A 15866-nucleotide genomic window follows, 5' to 3' on the forward strand; every position below is an offset into this window, starting at 1 on the left:
TTTTATCACTTATTCATGGAAAGGGTTTTGAATTGGGAATAGGTGAAAGAGGTTGGGTAAGACAAGGGAAAGGGAGATATTCCTTAACTTAAAAAAAAAAAAAATTTACCCCAACAGCTAAATTCTCTACCCTAGGGGTCACTGAAGCCTGAACTAGGTAGTAGCACTGTCAGTGCCTGCTATAGGCAAAGTGGGGGAAAGTTTATTATTAGTTGCTAGTCTCAGGAAAGAATGGCCATTCATATTTCAAAAGAAACGGAAAAATTTTTTTAAAGTTTTTAATACTACAGTTCCAGCAGCTGTGCTTTTTGGCCACATTTCTGGCATTTCGCTGATTTCTAAGTAGGTTTTTATGGACTAGATTGAAGACATAATAAACTTTTAGCGTTGACTCTGTGAAAAGCTTTTTGAAATGTAGATAACATATTTAAAAGTTAAACCAAATTGCAAAGTTTTGGAGATGTGGGCTGGGCAGAGAAAGTCTAGTCCATCTGGAAGCTATCAACAGTTTATTTTGAAATAATTTCTACTTTTCTTGAGTCAGTTAAATCAGTCATTATGTTAAGTGACCAGCACTATTCATACTAAGGCTTTTGGAGAAATGCATAAAATTAGCATAAAAGCAGTCACTGTATTTGAGGACTTGCTTTTCTGTGTTGGGAAGCAAAATGTCCTATAAACAGTACAGAGCAATACATAATCAAGTTGGATTGAAAGGTGGAGATTAAAGTGGGAGAATTTTATTTTAGAGAAACCTTGTTGAAGATTATTTATGGTAATACAAGTCTTGAACTTAATTAGCTAGCAGGTATTTGGTTATATATACTTGATAGAGCACCATTGAAGGGTACTGCTATTTCTGAGAGAAATGAAGATAGAGAATTCAAGTGTTGTAAAGGAAAATATACCATATCTCTTAAGTCAGTTGAGATGTTGGGTTCATATGTAGAATTATTGTCATAGCTTATTTCAGTAAGACCACATGGATTTGTATATAGTTTTGGTTGGTTGTTTTTTATTTTTTGGAGGGGGGACAGCTGTGACCAGATGGTTTATAAACAGTTGGCATTAATTTTGTTACCTGACTTTGGAGTGGAGAGTGAAATTGCAGAGTAAAATTAGAATGGTTTTTGCTCTTAAAGTGGTAAAATATTGGTTGTTAGCCCATTTTCCTTCTTTCACAGGTAAAAAACAAGAAGCAGATGAGTTGAGTGGAGATGCTTCTGTGGAAGATGATGCTTTTGTCAAGGTAAAGTGTTAATTACTCAGGTTAAGTTGTTTATTTTGAGCCTTGTATTTTGCATGATGAATTTCATGCATTTTACTTGAACAATAGACACTGAAATAAGTGGGTTAAATAAAAATGGAGACTTATGGAATATTGTCAACCTCATTTTCTGTCAATTACATTTGAGAATTATAATAAATAACTTACTTTAGTTAGATGACACATAAAGCTAAAATAATACTAAGTTTATTCCTTCTTTTATATAGAAATCTGAGAAATAAGGACCAGGGGAACAGCTCTAGGAAAATTAGTATGCTTGTTCCTAAACAGGGTACCACTGTGAAGGATATTGGTGATTTATATTTTATTTGCTCATTGTATTTAGCTTTTGTATATAATATTACAGGACTTAGATCAATGTAGACCTTAAAAATGGAGGAAATTGCTGATGTGTTGCTACTTGGTAAAGATCAAATTAAGAAACTAGTTTTGCCCTTCAAAGATAAGCAAGCAAGGTCCTTTTGGTGTAAAAAGAATATACTTCAAAATTGACCAGCCAGAAGAATAAACTTATGTAGTTATAATTGGGGCTGTGGCAGTTCTGTGTAATGTTGATATAAAACAAGTTATTTTAAATTGTATTTGGGATTTTTATTTTGTCTTCATTTTAATGAAAAATTATCTACTTACTCATTGTTAGGTCTTAAATAATGTGGCATTTGCAGGTATTATTTAAGGAGCATAGTTTCTCTTAAATTATGTACACTTTTATGCCCATATATTTTGTTTCCTTGTGTAGTTAGTCCATATTGTCATAATGTCTCTTGAGTGTTTATGTGCTCCACCATGAAGTCAACTCATATCCATTCACCCACCTGTCTTTCCTACCTCATAGCTCTCTACCTTACCCTCTCCACACACACACCACACAGCCCACTTTTGCTCCTTTTACCTTGGGGTGAGGCATGGGAAAAAATAAGTGTTTGGTTGAATAGTTAACCATGAAAGCAGGTATTGCCCAGGGATCATTAAATTAATGATTGCATGTCTATAACCAGCTTTTGTTTGAACTCTTAAGAACTATTCTGTATTCTGTTATCCTTGTGGTATACCTTTCATTAGGTCAAATTTTCTTTCTTTTCTTCAGTTGTCTTCACTAGTAAGTGTATGATTAAGCAAATATTATTCTTAAACTGGAAAAACATTGTGATTTTGTAAAAAAAAAACTTTTAATTTTCAAATGTGTTTCAGTTTCTTCAGTTTATAAAAATGTTACTCATTTGAAATGTTACAAGGAGACATAGCTTGTTTGGAAGAATAATTGTACTGCCTCTTATATGTGCTATAAAGGATGCCTTTGTGTTATTAAATGAAAGTGGTCATATGCCTACAAGAGCAAAAGAGCTTTGTAAAAATCTGATTTGAATATATCTTCAGTTTCTTTGTATTTCTTTTTTCACTTTGGAGGTGTTTCACTTTTTTCAGTTTTAAGTTACAAATTAACCAGCATATATATGTGATGCATTTGACAGAAATTAAATGAATTTATTTTCTTGTGTCCCAGAGTTGATAATTTTGAAATTTATATAATAGTGGTGAATAAACATCACCTACTGCCTAAATAGATAGTATAGAAGTATATTGGTTCTGTAAATAAGTGAGACTGGTCAAATTTGCCACTTCAGAATACTTGAACTTCCCTTGTTAAATTCCCTTGATTTTTTTTTCCCCCCTCATATTCTAAACCATTTCAACCTCCAGTTCCCCTACTCTATGATGAGGTTGGTCAAATCAGAGAGCCCTGCTCCTTAAGCAATCCATACCCCCAAACAGTCATATTCCTCCATGCACACCTTCCTTGCTAAGAAATTTTTGTTCCCTCACAGCAGTTGAGCTTTGAGTAATTAGTAGTCCTGCCCCTACCCTGCCCTTTCTGCCTTTTAACTCAGAAACCTTTTCTCATATCACCAGTTACTGTAAGAATAGGAAAGGAGGAAGAAATATTCATTGCTTTCAACCCTTTCTCTACAGTTAATTAAAGATGAAAGTAAGCAAATGGCTACTTTTGTTTCTACCAAAATACATAAACTTCAAGGGCACAAAGACCTTTCTTTACAGAGCTACTCCAGTATATATTAACCCCTCCTGCCCACCTAATTTGAATTGTTGCACAGAGAGCTTCCAAACATAATTTTTTTTGGGGGGGGCGTATTTTTCAGGAAGAGCCATTGATAGAAATAAACTTTGTTTCAATATATAAGACTTCCAGGGACTTTAACATTAAAACAGACTATGACACATGGAGAAATTAAGTCAACCCTTTGAAGCCATATCTCTGGAGTGCTTCTAGAATGTGGCTTGTAAATATTAAATAACTGGAACCTAGATATCTCTAGTAGCAATTCAGTTAGTGTGCATTTCAGTGTGATCTCTCAGATTTATTGTTTAATGATCTTGATATTAGACCTGTATTTCTAAAGATACGGTTAATATGTAAGGTAAAATTACTGAGCTTTAACTTTGGGAATAATATCAAAATATGATCAAACTGACACATTTAGAGATGTAAATTACCAAAAACTTTTGGTGGATAGCCTACACTACTTTGCCTCTAGTTGTACCAAATTTTCTTACCATTAAAAGGACTGTGAATTGGAGAATCAAGAGGCACATGAACAAGACGGAAATGATGAACTAAAGGACTCTGAAGAATTTGGTGAAAATGAAGAAGACTGTGTGCATTCCAAGGAGTTACTTTCTGCAGAAGAAAACAAGAGAGCTCATGAATTAATAGAGGCAGAAGCAATAGAAGATATAGAAAAAGAGGACATCGAAAGTCAGGTCTTTAGCCAGTTTTGTTAAAATATGACACCAATAAATTTTTAAGTAATATATATTTTTTTCTAGTTCAATTTGGAAGTCTCAGAATTAAAAAAAAAAAAAAGAAAGAAAGAAAGAAAGAAATTTTAAGTTACTTGCAAATTAACCAGAATCCTACCACCTAAGGTGATCTTTTAATTTTTGCTTATTGCACATAAATTTTTACAGTTATCATGCCATAAAGTTGCTATTTATTCTATATTCTACTTTCACATAACATATCATAATGACTTCATAATCCATGTGTTATACCATAATTTATTAGACTGCTTTCTGTGTGTCTAATAGCTATTCCTGTAATTTTGGCATTAAGTTTTCAGTTTTTTTCCCATGCCACTATGAATGAGTATACCAATTCATTCTGATATTGTCAACATTATTTGGTGGTGGATTCTTCTCAACCCCGCAACACTTTTTGCTATTTCAGTAGGTATAAAAAAGCTAATTTAATGTGCATTTTTTTAGTTTAATATCAAAGATGGGAAATTTAAAGCAGATAATTCAGATCTTTCATTTGAAATTGCCATTTTTTCCTGTTTTGAAGTTATATTAGTACATCTTAAGAAAAATCAATGGATTAGGGAAGTCATTGCTACTAATATTCATACTTAAAACACTTCCTTTCTTCCTAACCTAGTGAATAAGGGCTCAAAATTTTTCTAATTCTGTGGCAATGTGACTTATTTTTTATGTTGGTATAAAAAATGTAGTCTGAATCTTACGCATTGACTTAGTACCCACAGTATCATAACATGAGGCAAATGATAATCTGGTATAAACATAAAAGAATTCTCATGTTTCCCAGATGTTTTGTAAAGCAAAGCTATTGTATACCCTTTTACTTAGGAAATTGAAGCTCAAGAAGGTGAAGATGATACCTTTCTAACAGCCCAAGTAAGTTTACATTTAGTCCTATGAATTTGATATTGTGGGTGGAAGGGCTTTGAAAAAGAATATTATTTCGACTACATAATTCTTTAATTGATTAAAAAAACTGCATTAAATTTAATAGTTATTTATGTGGCATATACAAATTCTTGGTAGCTAAAATTTCTCTTGCCACAAGTGTAATTGGGAGTTACAAGGTTTCTGTTATTTCCGAATTTAAAAGTGTCGTTCTTTTTGAAATCCTCTTGATTTCTCCCCACCCCTGTAACTTTGGTATAAAACTAATTATTTAAAATATCAATATCCTTTTTAAACTTATTGAAGTTTTGTTAATTTACCATTCCTAGGATGAGCTTAAAGTAAGTGATTTTAAAACTCTCTGTGCTAGACATTTACTTGGTTGTGTGTATGGTTGTACTTCAGTGTATGATAAAATTGGTTTTGCTATATGTAATATACATTGTGTATATTTAAACAAGAGTTTCCAAGTTTATATGCTTTAGAAAAAATAGTGTTCTGGTCTGTTATTTCTTCTCTGTAGTATTTACTAGTAACCAGTATTTAGAGTGGTTCATATTCACAGACTGCTTAGCTCATTGCCTCTGGTCATGCCTTCTTTAATACAGCTCTCTTGCCTTTATACACAGCCCCAGATACACAGAGGCTGTATTTATTGCAGTAGAGAAGAAGAAATACCTTTGTTTGGAATATTCAGGAGGGAAATAATAGGACTGTTATCCATCCTATCCACAAATGTGTTCGATTCTGCATAATAACATATGAGAAAAATTAACTTTCAAGTTGGGAGGAGAACCCTTCCTAGATTACTTATTTGCAAAAAGGAAATTGAGCTCTTTATATTCTTTTGACTACTAGTCAATTCCCATTTAAGCACCATTTCTTCAGTTATACAGGTTGCAGGTTGTGTGATAGAATCATATCTAAGGATCCCCATTTACATAGTAGACCATTGATTATAAATTTTTTAAACAAATGGATATAAAGTATCTTAAGAAATGGGTACCATTTTCTAATTTCTACAGATTTTTGTAGGATAAAGATGGCCTTGTTACCATTCCATCCTGATAGTGAAAGAGTAATTATTTCTTTGTAGAGGATGAGATTTCATTATATTGTATCCAAAAAAAGGGACCTTACATCTTTTTTTAGTTTTCTTCAAGTAAAATAATCTTTTTCTTCGTTATAAACAATATATACTGGAACATCAAGAAACATGCAAGTGTATCTAGATTCCACCATGATCTAATGCTTTTACACACACTTCCTGAATATATTAATATGTGCATTAAGTGATGCTACATGAAGAGTACCCATTTATCAGCTTCAGCTGTTATCAACTCATAGTCAATCTTACTTCCTGTATACCTCTATTCGCTTTCCCCCTTGTGCAGTATTTTGAAACAGATATATTATCCCTTGAAAAAGTTCAGTATGTATCTCTAAAGGAGAACTCTTTCCTTTCTATATAATTCCTAATATAAAAATGTTTATTTAGACCATTAAATATACGTTAGTATTTAAACATTCAATCAGCCATGCCCTCTTCCAAATATAAATAAAATCTATGCATTTTAATCTTTAGTTTTTCTCTCCATTTTATTTCTTTCCACTATTTTACTGATAAAATTTATCTGTTTATCCTATAGAGTAGGGGTTCACAGTTTTTCTAAGGACCAGATAGTAAATATGTTAGCCTTGTGGACCATATGATCTCTGTCACAACTATTCAACTCTGCTATTGTAGCATGAAAACAGCCATAGGCAGTATGTGAATAGGGGGCTTGACTGTGTTTTAATAAAAATATTTCTAAAAACAGGCATCTAGTGTGGTTTAGTTGTACTGTAAATTGGTAAGATCTAAGGCTTTCTATCAAATTTTGTCTATTCCTGTTAAAAAAAATAATAACTATTTTATAGGTAGTATTATATTCTTTAGATACACATAATATCTGGTTGTATCTTTGTGATGGTGGTATCAGTCATTATTGATCCATATCCCATTAAAGATTACAAAATGGTAATGTGTTAATGCCATCATTTCTTTATTTATTAGCTGGAATATTTCTAGAAAGAAAAACCCTCGTCTGTTTGGTTGCCCAGAAGTATAATTTGTAAAGGAAAGCTAGGATATATGTCTGATTCTTTCCTTTTACTTAACAATTTTCAGAATAATGATCTGGTTACTAACATCTCCAACAGTGACCAGTGAGTTTTGAATTTTTCTTTTTTCCCCTTCATTTTGAACTCAAGGATTCAATATAATTGATGTATAATTAGTGTCCTTCTAAGTTGATGTCTATTGCCATTATTATCCTTCATAATGTTCAAAGTGTTCCATCTTAATGGTGTGATAGCCTCTTCAAGTTGGCTCTTGAGTCCTTTCAACTTGATTTTTGTAGTTTGAAACTTATTTTCTGATATTATGTAAAGATGTTCCATTTCCTCCTCCAGACCTACAGGTAGCCAATTCTTCCTTTTAGCGGTAAATGGTATTTCAGGACAACAATCTCATTATTAGGGGTGTCCATTGTTACTGAGTTGATCATTGTTTCTAGGCTTTTTGAATGTATAGAGCAATGGAATGTGTTGGGTTTTGTCCATTTTCATTTGTGTTTACTTTTAAAATAACATCAATTTTTAGTTCATATGGGTACTTCCAAGTTAATCATTTCCTGCATCTTGTATTACACCCAGGATTAACAGTCTTAGAATGATAAAACCACCACCAAATTACTGACCATAATTTAAGGATTTTTTTCCTAAGTTATATTTGTCATAATGATGTACCCCACTAGGGATGAACAGATTAATGTGTTTTAGGCAAAAGCTATAAAGTCAAAATCAAGAGACAATATTTTTAAAGTCTCCTAGATGATCACAGCAGTACACGCCTCTTATCTCAGTGACTCTGTAGGCTGAGACAGGAGGATCATAAGTTTGAGGCCAACCTCATCAACTTAGTGCAACTTTGTCTCTAAATAAATAAATAAATAAGACTGAGGCTATAGCTCAGTGATAAAGCACCCCTGGTTCAATGCCCAAAACTTGGGGGAGGGTAGTCTGCTTCCCTATTGTCCCCTTATTAGTAACTTTTTAAAACTTCATGATTTATTTTTCTATTATTTGCTTTAAAAATATAAATAAATAGTGGTTCTGTATAGGGATATCTCTGTTTATAACTAGTTCTCAGGCTTTGACTTTGAAGCTTAAATCTTAGGCTTTAACTTCTAGGTGCAGTGCTTAGTAGACTTTGGTTCAGAGTCTACATCTATTAGTTTAATTTTGTGACTTTGGACCAGTTCTGTCAGTCAATTTTTATGTCTATAAAGTGAAAATTGTAAATTTTACCTTGCTAGATTGGTGTAAGGATTAATCCTAGATCCTGGCACATAGAGCATTCGCAATTAGTACTTATTTATAGTATTGTTTTACTAGTTTGGAAGATATCAATTACTTGAGAATTTTCTGAACATTTTTCTTTAAGATGTTTTTGCTTGCTTGTGCTTTAATTCTTAGAAGTTTGATGTTGACTTAAAAACTTCTTCAGTCTTCAATGATCACAATATGTGTATCTCTTTTCCTATTTGCCTTTGACCCTACCTAATGTTTCACTTACCTGAAGTGACTTTTTTTTTTTTTGGTCAAATGACATCAATATGCCTTTCAAAGCCAGACTGTCCTCTATCTTCATAAAATTTTCTCTAATGTCTGTCTATGTTGTGCTTTACTATACACAGAGAATTTTTTCCATCCATCTTAATTCTTGATACATCTTGTATCACACGTGATTGCTATTTTACAGTTAAATTTGTCTAGATGGATGATATAACACAAAGTAAAACTGTTTAAGTTAAATAGTGATAGAATAAGCAACTATGACTCATAATGCCTAGTCTTTGGGTATTCTTGTCACTAAATAAACCCCTCACTAGTCAATGTTCTATTGTATGTACTTAATGTTAAAGTTAAACCCTTTAAAAACATCAGTATCTTGTACTACATGTAGTCAGTAATCCATATCAACAAATATTTATTGCATATGATATTCCAAGCATTTTGTATTTCTTATAATGTTTAGCATATAGCTAAATACATGGCAGGCAGTTACTGATTTAAGATTATTTTAAAGGTTTATTCAGTCAACTTGAATACAGGTCAGAAGAAGGGGAATCATCTTAGCACATAAATACATAAGTACTTATAGCAAATATATGTACCTGGACTTATATCACATATATAGCACATATATGTACCTATATCACCTTGTATCTAGGAGGAGGTAGTATAATGGGAACACAGTAAATACTTGATAACTGAAAAATAAGTTTTAGTATTGCCTTTTGTCTCTTAGTAGTCATTGCTGCTGCTAGGATGAAATAAAAGTTAGAAGAGCTTTGCATTAAATCTTTCAGCATAGCATATTATATCATTTAAAGAGGAAAAATTTCCCATGTTATTTCTTGGTTTGTTTCCTTATTACAAGGAATTTGGAGCTTATTTAGAATTTCTGCTTAACCTGAGTAGTGCTGTGCTTACTGTACTACACAATAAAATGAATATGTACTTAACATCTGTGGTTCATCTTTTGTACTAACATCAGTTGTTTTTGTGCCTCATCTCCATTGTAGTTAGTTTTGTTTCCTGACGGCTCCCTTAGGCCCTTTTCTTACAGACATTAAGAATTTGTAATAAGGCTAATATAACCATTGTATAGAGAAACTGAAGTTATAAGATCCTACAGAAGATATGTTGAATTATTAAGATAAATATCTAAAAATTCTTCAGCAAAGTAAGCCAGACTTTACCAGTTACTTTAGCAACTAGAAATAACATTTTTTAATTGGCAGGAACTACAGGAAGAATTTTGATTTTTATATCATAGTATTTTAAGTTTTTATTCTTTCAAATATTAGCAAATAATTTGGTCATCCTTTTGTTGAACCTAATCAATGATATAGCTCTAAAATAATAATGCAGGGCTGGGGATGTTTTTCAGTAGTAGAGTGCTTGCCTAATATGCATGGTTCAGTCCCCAGTACCACTAATTAATTAATTAATTAATAATGCAGAAGAGGTGTGCTATTGACATTACAGATAAATAAAGGAGAGTCAAGTTGCATTCTTTAAGTTCATTTGTTCTACTTTCAAGTAAACATTAAGGTGTCTCAGTTTATTTGCCCTCTTTCAAGATAAATTAGAGGCTGGGTTCAGCGGCTCAGGAGACTGAGGCAGGAGGATTGTGAGTTCAAAACCAGCCTCAGCAAAAGCAAGGCACTAAGTAACTCAGTGAGATCCTGCTCTAAATAAAATACAAAATAGGACCACGGATGTGGTTCAGTGGTCGGTGCCTTTGAGTTTACTCCCCAGTAACACCCCTCACCCCCCACTCCCACTCCCTGAAAAAAAAAAAAAATGAGATTACTAAAAGAGTTTGAGCTGGGTGCTGTGACTCAAGTCTGTAATTCCAGCTACTAGGGAGGCTAAGGATGAAGCCAGTCTTGGCAATTTAGCAAGACTTTGTCTCAAAATAAAAGGGGTTGAGTATGTAACTCAGTGGTAGAATACTTGCCTAGCATGTGAGAGGCCCAGGATCCAGTCCCCATTACTGTGTTAAAAAAGAGTTTGAAAGAAAATATTTGTCCAATTCATCTTTTTCTTGCTGCCACTGCCTATCACTTCACCCAAATAAAAGTGTTTTCTTTTCCTTTCCAATCTTGCAGATTAGAGAGTCTGGGGTTGTGGCTCAGTGGTAGAGTACTTACCTGGCATGGGTGAGGCACTGGGTTCAGTTCTAGGCACCACATATAAATAAATGAATAAAATAAAGGTCCTTCAACAACTAAAAAATACATTTAAAATGTTGCAGATTAGAGATATAAGTGAAAGTAAATTCATATAGATTTTTATTAAGAAATTCTGCTGGACGTCTTCATGTACGCCTGTAATCCCAGCAACTTGAGAGGTTGAGGCAGGAGGATGGCAAATTCAATGCCAATGTCAGCAATTTAGCAAGAACCTATCAGAAAATAAAAATAAAAAGAGCTAGGGAAGGCTGGGCGTGGTAGTAAATGCTTATAATCCCAATGGCTCAAGAGGCTGAGGCAAGGGAATCATGAATTCAAAGCCAGCCTCAGAAAAAGTGAGGCCCTATATAAATTACAAAATGGGGCTGGAGATGTCGCTTAGTGGTCAGATTCCTCTGAGTTCAATCTCTGGTGCTCTGCACCCAAAAGAAAAATTGCTGGGGATGTGTCTTAATGGTTAAATGCCCTGGGTTTAATCTCTGGTACCAATAAAAAGAAAGAAAGGAAATTCTTATAATGAAATATAGTATAATTATGTAATAATGGGATTTACTTTTCTAACAATTAATGATTTCTTTGTTGTGGCCTATTTTTACTTCCTACACTTGCGGTGTGGGATTGAAGTATTTTTAGTTTTCTTCATGTTTCTTGAATATATAAGATAATGACTCATTCCTTGTTCTGGACATTTATATGGTAATTTAGTTTTTGGTTCAAGTTTTTCTCCAAGAAGCTGTCATTTTAAGACAGTATTCGTCTCAGAGTGTTCTTTCTGGACCAGCAGCATTAACATCGCTTGGGAGCTTGTTAGAAATGCACATTCTCAAACCCTGCTTTTACTTTTTGAAACAGAAATACTGGGGTAGGTGCCCAGAGTCTGTTTTAATTAGCCTTATAGGGTTCCAATATGTGCTGAAATTTGAGAACCACTGCTTTAAGGCTTTGAACATGGTAGCATATTACCTGGTCTATAACAATCTACTTCTTTCTACTCAGCTTAATTTTAAGAGTTATAAATAAAAATCAAGATATTCCTGATGGTGGATGCTGGTGACACATGCCTATAATCCCAGCAGCTCAGGAGGCTGAGACAGGAGGATTGCAAGTTCAAGGCAGCCTAAGCAACTTATCAAGGCCTTAAGCAACTTAATGAGACCCTGTCTCAAAATAAAAAATACCCAGTACTCCCTCAAAAAAAAATTCCTTAAAATTCTTTTCATTTGAGATTGTAATACATATTACTTTAACTTTTCTTTATGGTCTTATTTTTTGGGAAATGTTGGTTGTATCTCTGTGGATGACTTCAGTGATTTTTGCAATATTTTCTTAATAGAATAAAAAAACTTTTCCCTTTCCAACATTCATTCTTATTTTCAAGATAGTATATTCTTAATTTTAAATTGGTCAGCCACCAGTATATGTGACAGTTATGAATTTATTTTTAAATAATAAAATGAGTAGTATGAAACTGACTACTACTCAGTCATCCTTCTTATGTCTGAAATGCTTAATGAGGGAGTATTTTTATTTGTTTTGATATATTAATGTGTATTCAAGCTCTTGAAAGTATATATCTACAGGTTATGCTTTCAATTACTGTTTTGAATAATACGCACTGAGTACCTGTGAACTGAGTGACATAAAATAATCAGGTCAGTCTTTTTATTGGCAGTTCTTTGATATGAGTAAGATTTAGGTTACATGAACTTACTTTGAAAAATGAAACTAAATATTCCCAGTTTGTTGATGTAATTTTTGACAGATTTCCCTTTTCTTTTCTAAAATTGCATATACCAAGCTTGTGCTACATCGCTCTAAATGGGCCCTGGTTCTGACTGGAATATTATATTTATTTGTTAGTGATAGCTATCCCTCATTAATGTTCTTAAATTATCCACCAGTTTAACTTAACTGATTTTTGTGTTCTTATTAAAATCTAGTTTTATATAAATTCATTTTACATTCGATTATTCTTTAAATTTCAGGATGGTGAGGAAGAAGAAAATGAGAAAGGTATGTTTGATGCTAAGTAGAGTGTAAAAATTGCTAACATTTAGAAAAGTAAATTACATAAAACAGTATTATTATATGAAATCTTAGTTTTAAAATGAGTTTATTTTTAAATTTACCAATTTAGTGAATTAAGTTAGCGTCTTGATTTAAGTTTTCAATTGATTTTAATTTTCTTTTGACCACTTAAGATATGTTCTATCTTATTAGTACATATCAGTTACTGTAAGTGAACTATGCCATTTTGTACTTTATTTTAAAGATAACTTCTACCATACCATACGGTAAGTTGATTGTGTCCTTAAGACCAACACTGCAGTAACTCATATGTGCTTATTGGAGTCCTGGTATATAACTCATAATGAATTTTGCAACTAGTTCTAAAAATGGTGAGTGACCAGGAAACTGACTTTGTGTTTGTTTTTTAAAGAAATTTTCATATAGTATTTCAATAGTTTTAGAAGTTTAGGAGAGCTATATCATCCAATACAATTACAGGGACATCAGTAGCAATTCTTGTGATCAATATGAGGTTGAATTCTTGGACAGAAGTCACAAAGGATCCTACTTTGGACTAGAAAGGACATGGAGCAGGCTTCTAAGGAAAGCAGAATAAACAGCCTAGAAGTAATGATGAATAAATCAAGCTACTGACTGAAAATCACACATGCCTGAGGCCTTTCTATTTTTCGGGAATGCAAGACATCTTTGAAAAATGGTAATTGCGGACTGGCTGGACAGGATGAAGACTGGAAATAACCAATTTCCTGGACGTTATGAAGCAGGAGCATCATCGGAGCCCTCCGTAGCAGTTTTCCATTCGATTCTGGACTACCAGGAATTGAAGAATGAAAAAGATGGGGCCCTGAAACACTTTGAAGACTGATATCCTCAGACTGTGACCTTCCAAGAAGTCACTGTGGGAATTCTGAAGGTCAGAGGGTTAAATCCCAAGATGATTTGAACACTAAAAAACAAATCTACACATTTGTCACTATCCCATGGAGGGGAAAAAAAAAAAAAATCTTCCACATGTCATTAACTTCTAACCAGAAATGAAGAACTGGTATCTTCAGAATGGAACATTTTCTCACTATTGTTGTTTGATGTTTGTATGTAGAGATCATTTTTTCCGTGAAGAATAAGTGATCCTGGGTAAAGGATTGTTTATGTTAGTTAATACCCTTGTGTTTTTTTTTTCTCCCTAACCTTCCATCAGTGCTAATAACTGGCTTTATATTTTCTAGGTCCTATTCTAGCTTATGAATATGAAATTGTTTAAACTTCTTGTTTTGCCATATTTATTCCTGTTAAATCCTCTTAGATATAGCAGGTTCTGGTGATGGTACACAAGAAGTATCTAAACCTCTTCCTTCAGAAGGGAACCTAGCTGAGGCTGATCACACAGCTCATGAAGAGATGGAAGCTAATGCGACTGTGAAAGAAGCTGAGGATGACAACATCTCGGTCACAATCCAGGCTGAAGATGCCATCACTCTGGATTTTGATGGTGATGACCTCCTAGAAACAGGTAAAAATGTGAAAATTACAGATTCTGAAGCAAGTAAGCCAAAAGATGGGCAGGACGCCATTGCACAGAGCCCGGAGAAGGAAACCAAGGATTATGAGATGAATGCGAACCATAAAGATGGTAAGAAGGAAGACTGCGTGAAGGGTGATCCTGTCGAGAAGGAAGCCAGAGAAAGTTCTAAGAAAGCAGAATCTGGAGAAAAAGAAAAGGATACTTTGAAGAAAGGGCCCTCGTCTACTGGGGCCTCTGGTCAAGCAAAGAGGTTTGTTTTTCTATGTCAGTTCTTTACGATACTGAATTCCAGCATTCAATAAGATCACTCTACATTAAGGGGGTGGCTTCAAGACCATGTACAGTAATTAGTATCTTATGATCCTGCCTATAATATTTTTGACCGTCATAAGTTACTTTTAAAAAAATTCAAGACCTTCATAATATGCAGTGTGTCCTACTGATTGCATTGTCGAATTGTCAGCATATATTTGGTTTTTTGGTTGTTTTTGTTTTTGTTTTTGTTTTTCAAATTGACAATTTTTTTGTGTTTTATTTTTAAAAATCCTTGTGATGATGGTTAATGAACAACTATCAGTTCTAAGAACACAAAATGAAGTCAAGTCCCAATCCTGAAATCTGGAGAAGATGGCCATATATCCACTGAATAGAATTATCAGAAAATCTAGATCTTCAGGCATCTTGGGGAAAATCAGTGCAAGAATCCTAAGGGAGTCATTTGTTCAAATAACCTATTCTAGGCTTTTGGAATTGTTAATTTGTATGAATAGCACTAGTTTGCAATATAGTCAATATCAAACTGCTCGGTTTTTGTTTTGTTTTTGTTTTTTGTTTTCAATTTTCTTCTGATGATTTGCCTCTTTAGCTCTTCAAAGGAATCTAAAGACAGCAAGACATCATCTAAAGATGACAAAGGTAATGGATTTTTTCCTACTTCAGTGATAGCATTGCATAATTTCACTAAAAAGTAATAGTTGTCTGTTATTTTCTTTGACATTCAGTTCTTATAATTTTTATTAACTAAAAATTTTGCCTTTGTGTAACTATGAATAAAGTATTATTATTTAATTACTTTGTAAATTGGTATGAGTATGTTAAAAAACCATTTGCTAGGGAAATTTATCGATTGTATTCTAAGCAATTGTATTGAACATTAATAGATATTTCATGCTTATAATTTCAGAAGTATTTTATCTTTAGTTGCAGTTATTTGTAACCACTGTACATGGACCACATTCATTTTCCCATTCTCTTGAGGAGGAAATGTAAATAATAAATATTATTTGTGTGAATTCATGGAGTCAAGTTTTTGAAAGATAATTAGTCTCTACACTTTGGTTTTACTTTCTTCATTCTTTAAATCAGAGCATATGTCTATGAATATAACCTGCTTACATGATTTTAATGCTTTAGAATTTACTTCCTAACTTGGCTTACTTTGTGGAAAAATAATTTTTTTAAAAAGTCTTTTAAGTTTCAAGATGTAATATTT

The 15866-nt window shown here is 33.1% G+C and overlaps 1 protein-coding gene across 12 annotated transcripts in view; it reads left to right on the forward strand.

Annotated features, from left to right (window-relative positions):
- The window catches only part of Sltm (SAFB like transcription modulator), a 44656-nt gene that overhangs the window by 10827 nt on the left and 17963 nt on the right, over positions 1–15866 (forward strand). For 4 of the 12 annotated variants that reach the window (XM_078049541.1, XM_078049539.1, XM_078049549.1 and 1 more), the window contains 6 exons: positions 1185–1249; positions 3872–4069; positions 4955–5002; positions 12807–12834; positions 14156–14624; positions 15240–15289. In XM_078049541.1, coding sequence (XP_077905667.1) covers positions 1185–1249; positions 3872–4069; positions 4955–5002; positions 12807–12834; positions 14156–14624; positions 15240–15289 — 858 coding nt within the window. The remainder of the gene's footprint in view (positions 1–1184; positions 1250–3871; positions 4070–4954; positions 5003–12806; positions 12835–14155; positions 14625–15239; positions 15290–15866) is intronic. The other 8 variants (XM_078049540.1, XM_078049543.1, XM_078049542.1 and 5 more) reach the window with 8 other exon arrangements.

Source organism: Ictidomys tridecemlineatus, chromosome 5 (assembly GCF_052094955.1).
Source record: "Ictidomys tridecemlineatus isolate mIctTri1 chromosome 5, mIctTri1.hap1, whole genome shotgun sequence".
Classification (NCBI taxonomy): Eukaryota; Metazoa; Chordata; class Mammalia; order Rodentia; family Sciuridae; genus Ictidomys; species Ictidomys tridecemlineatus.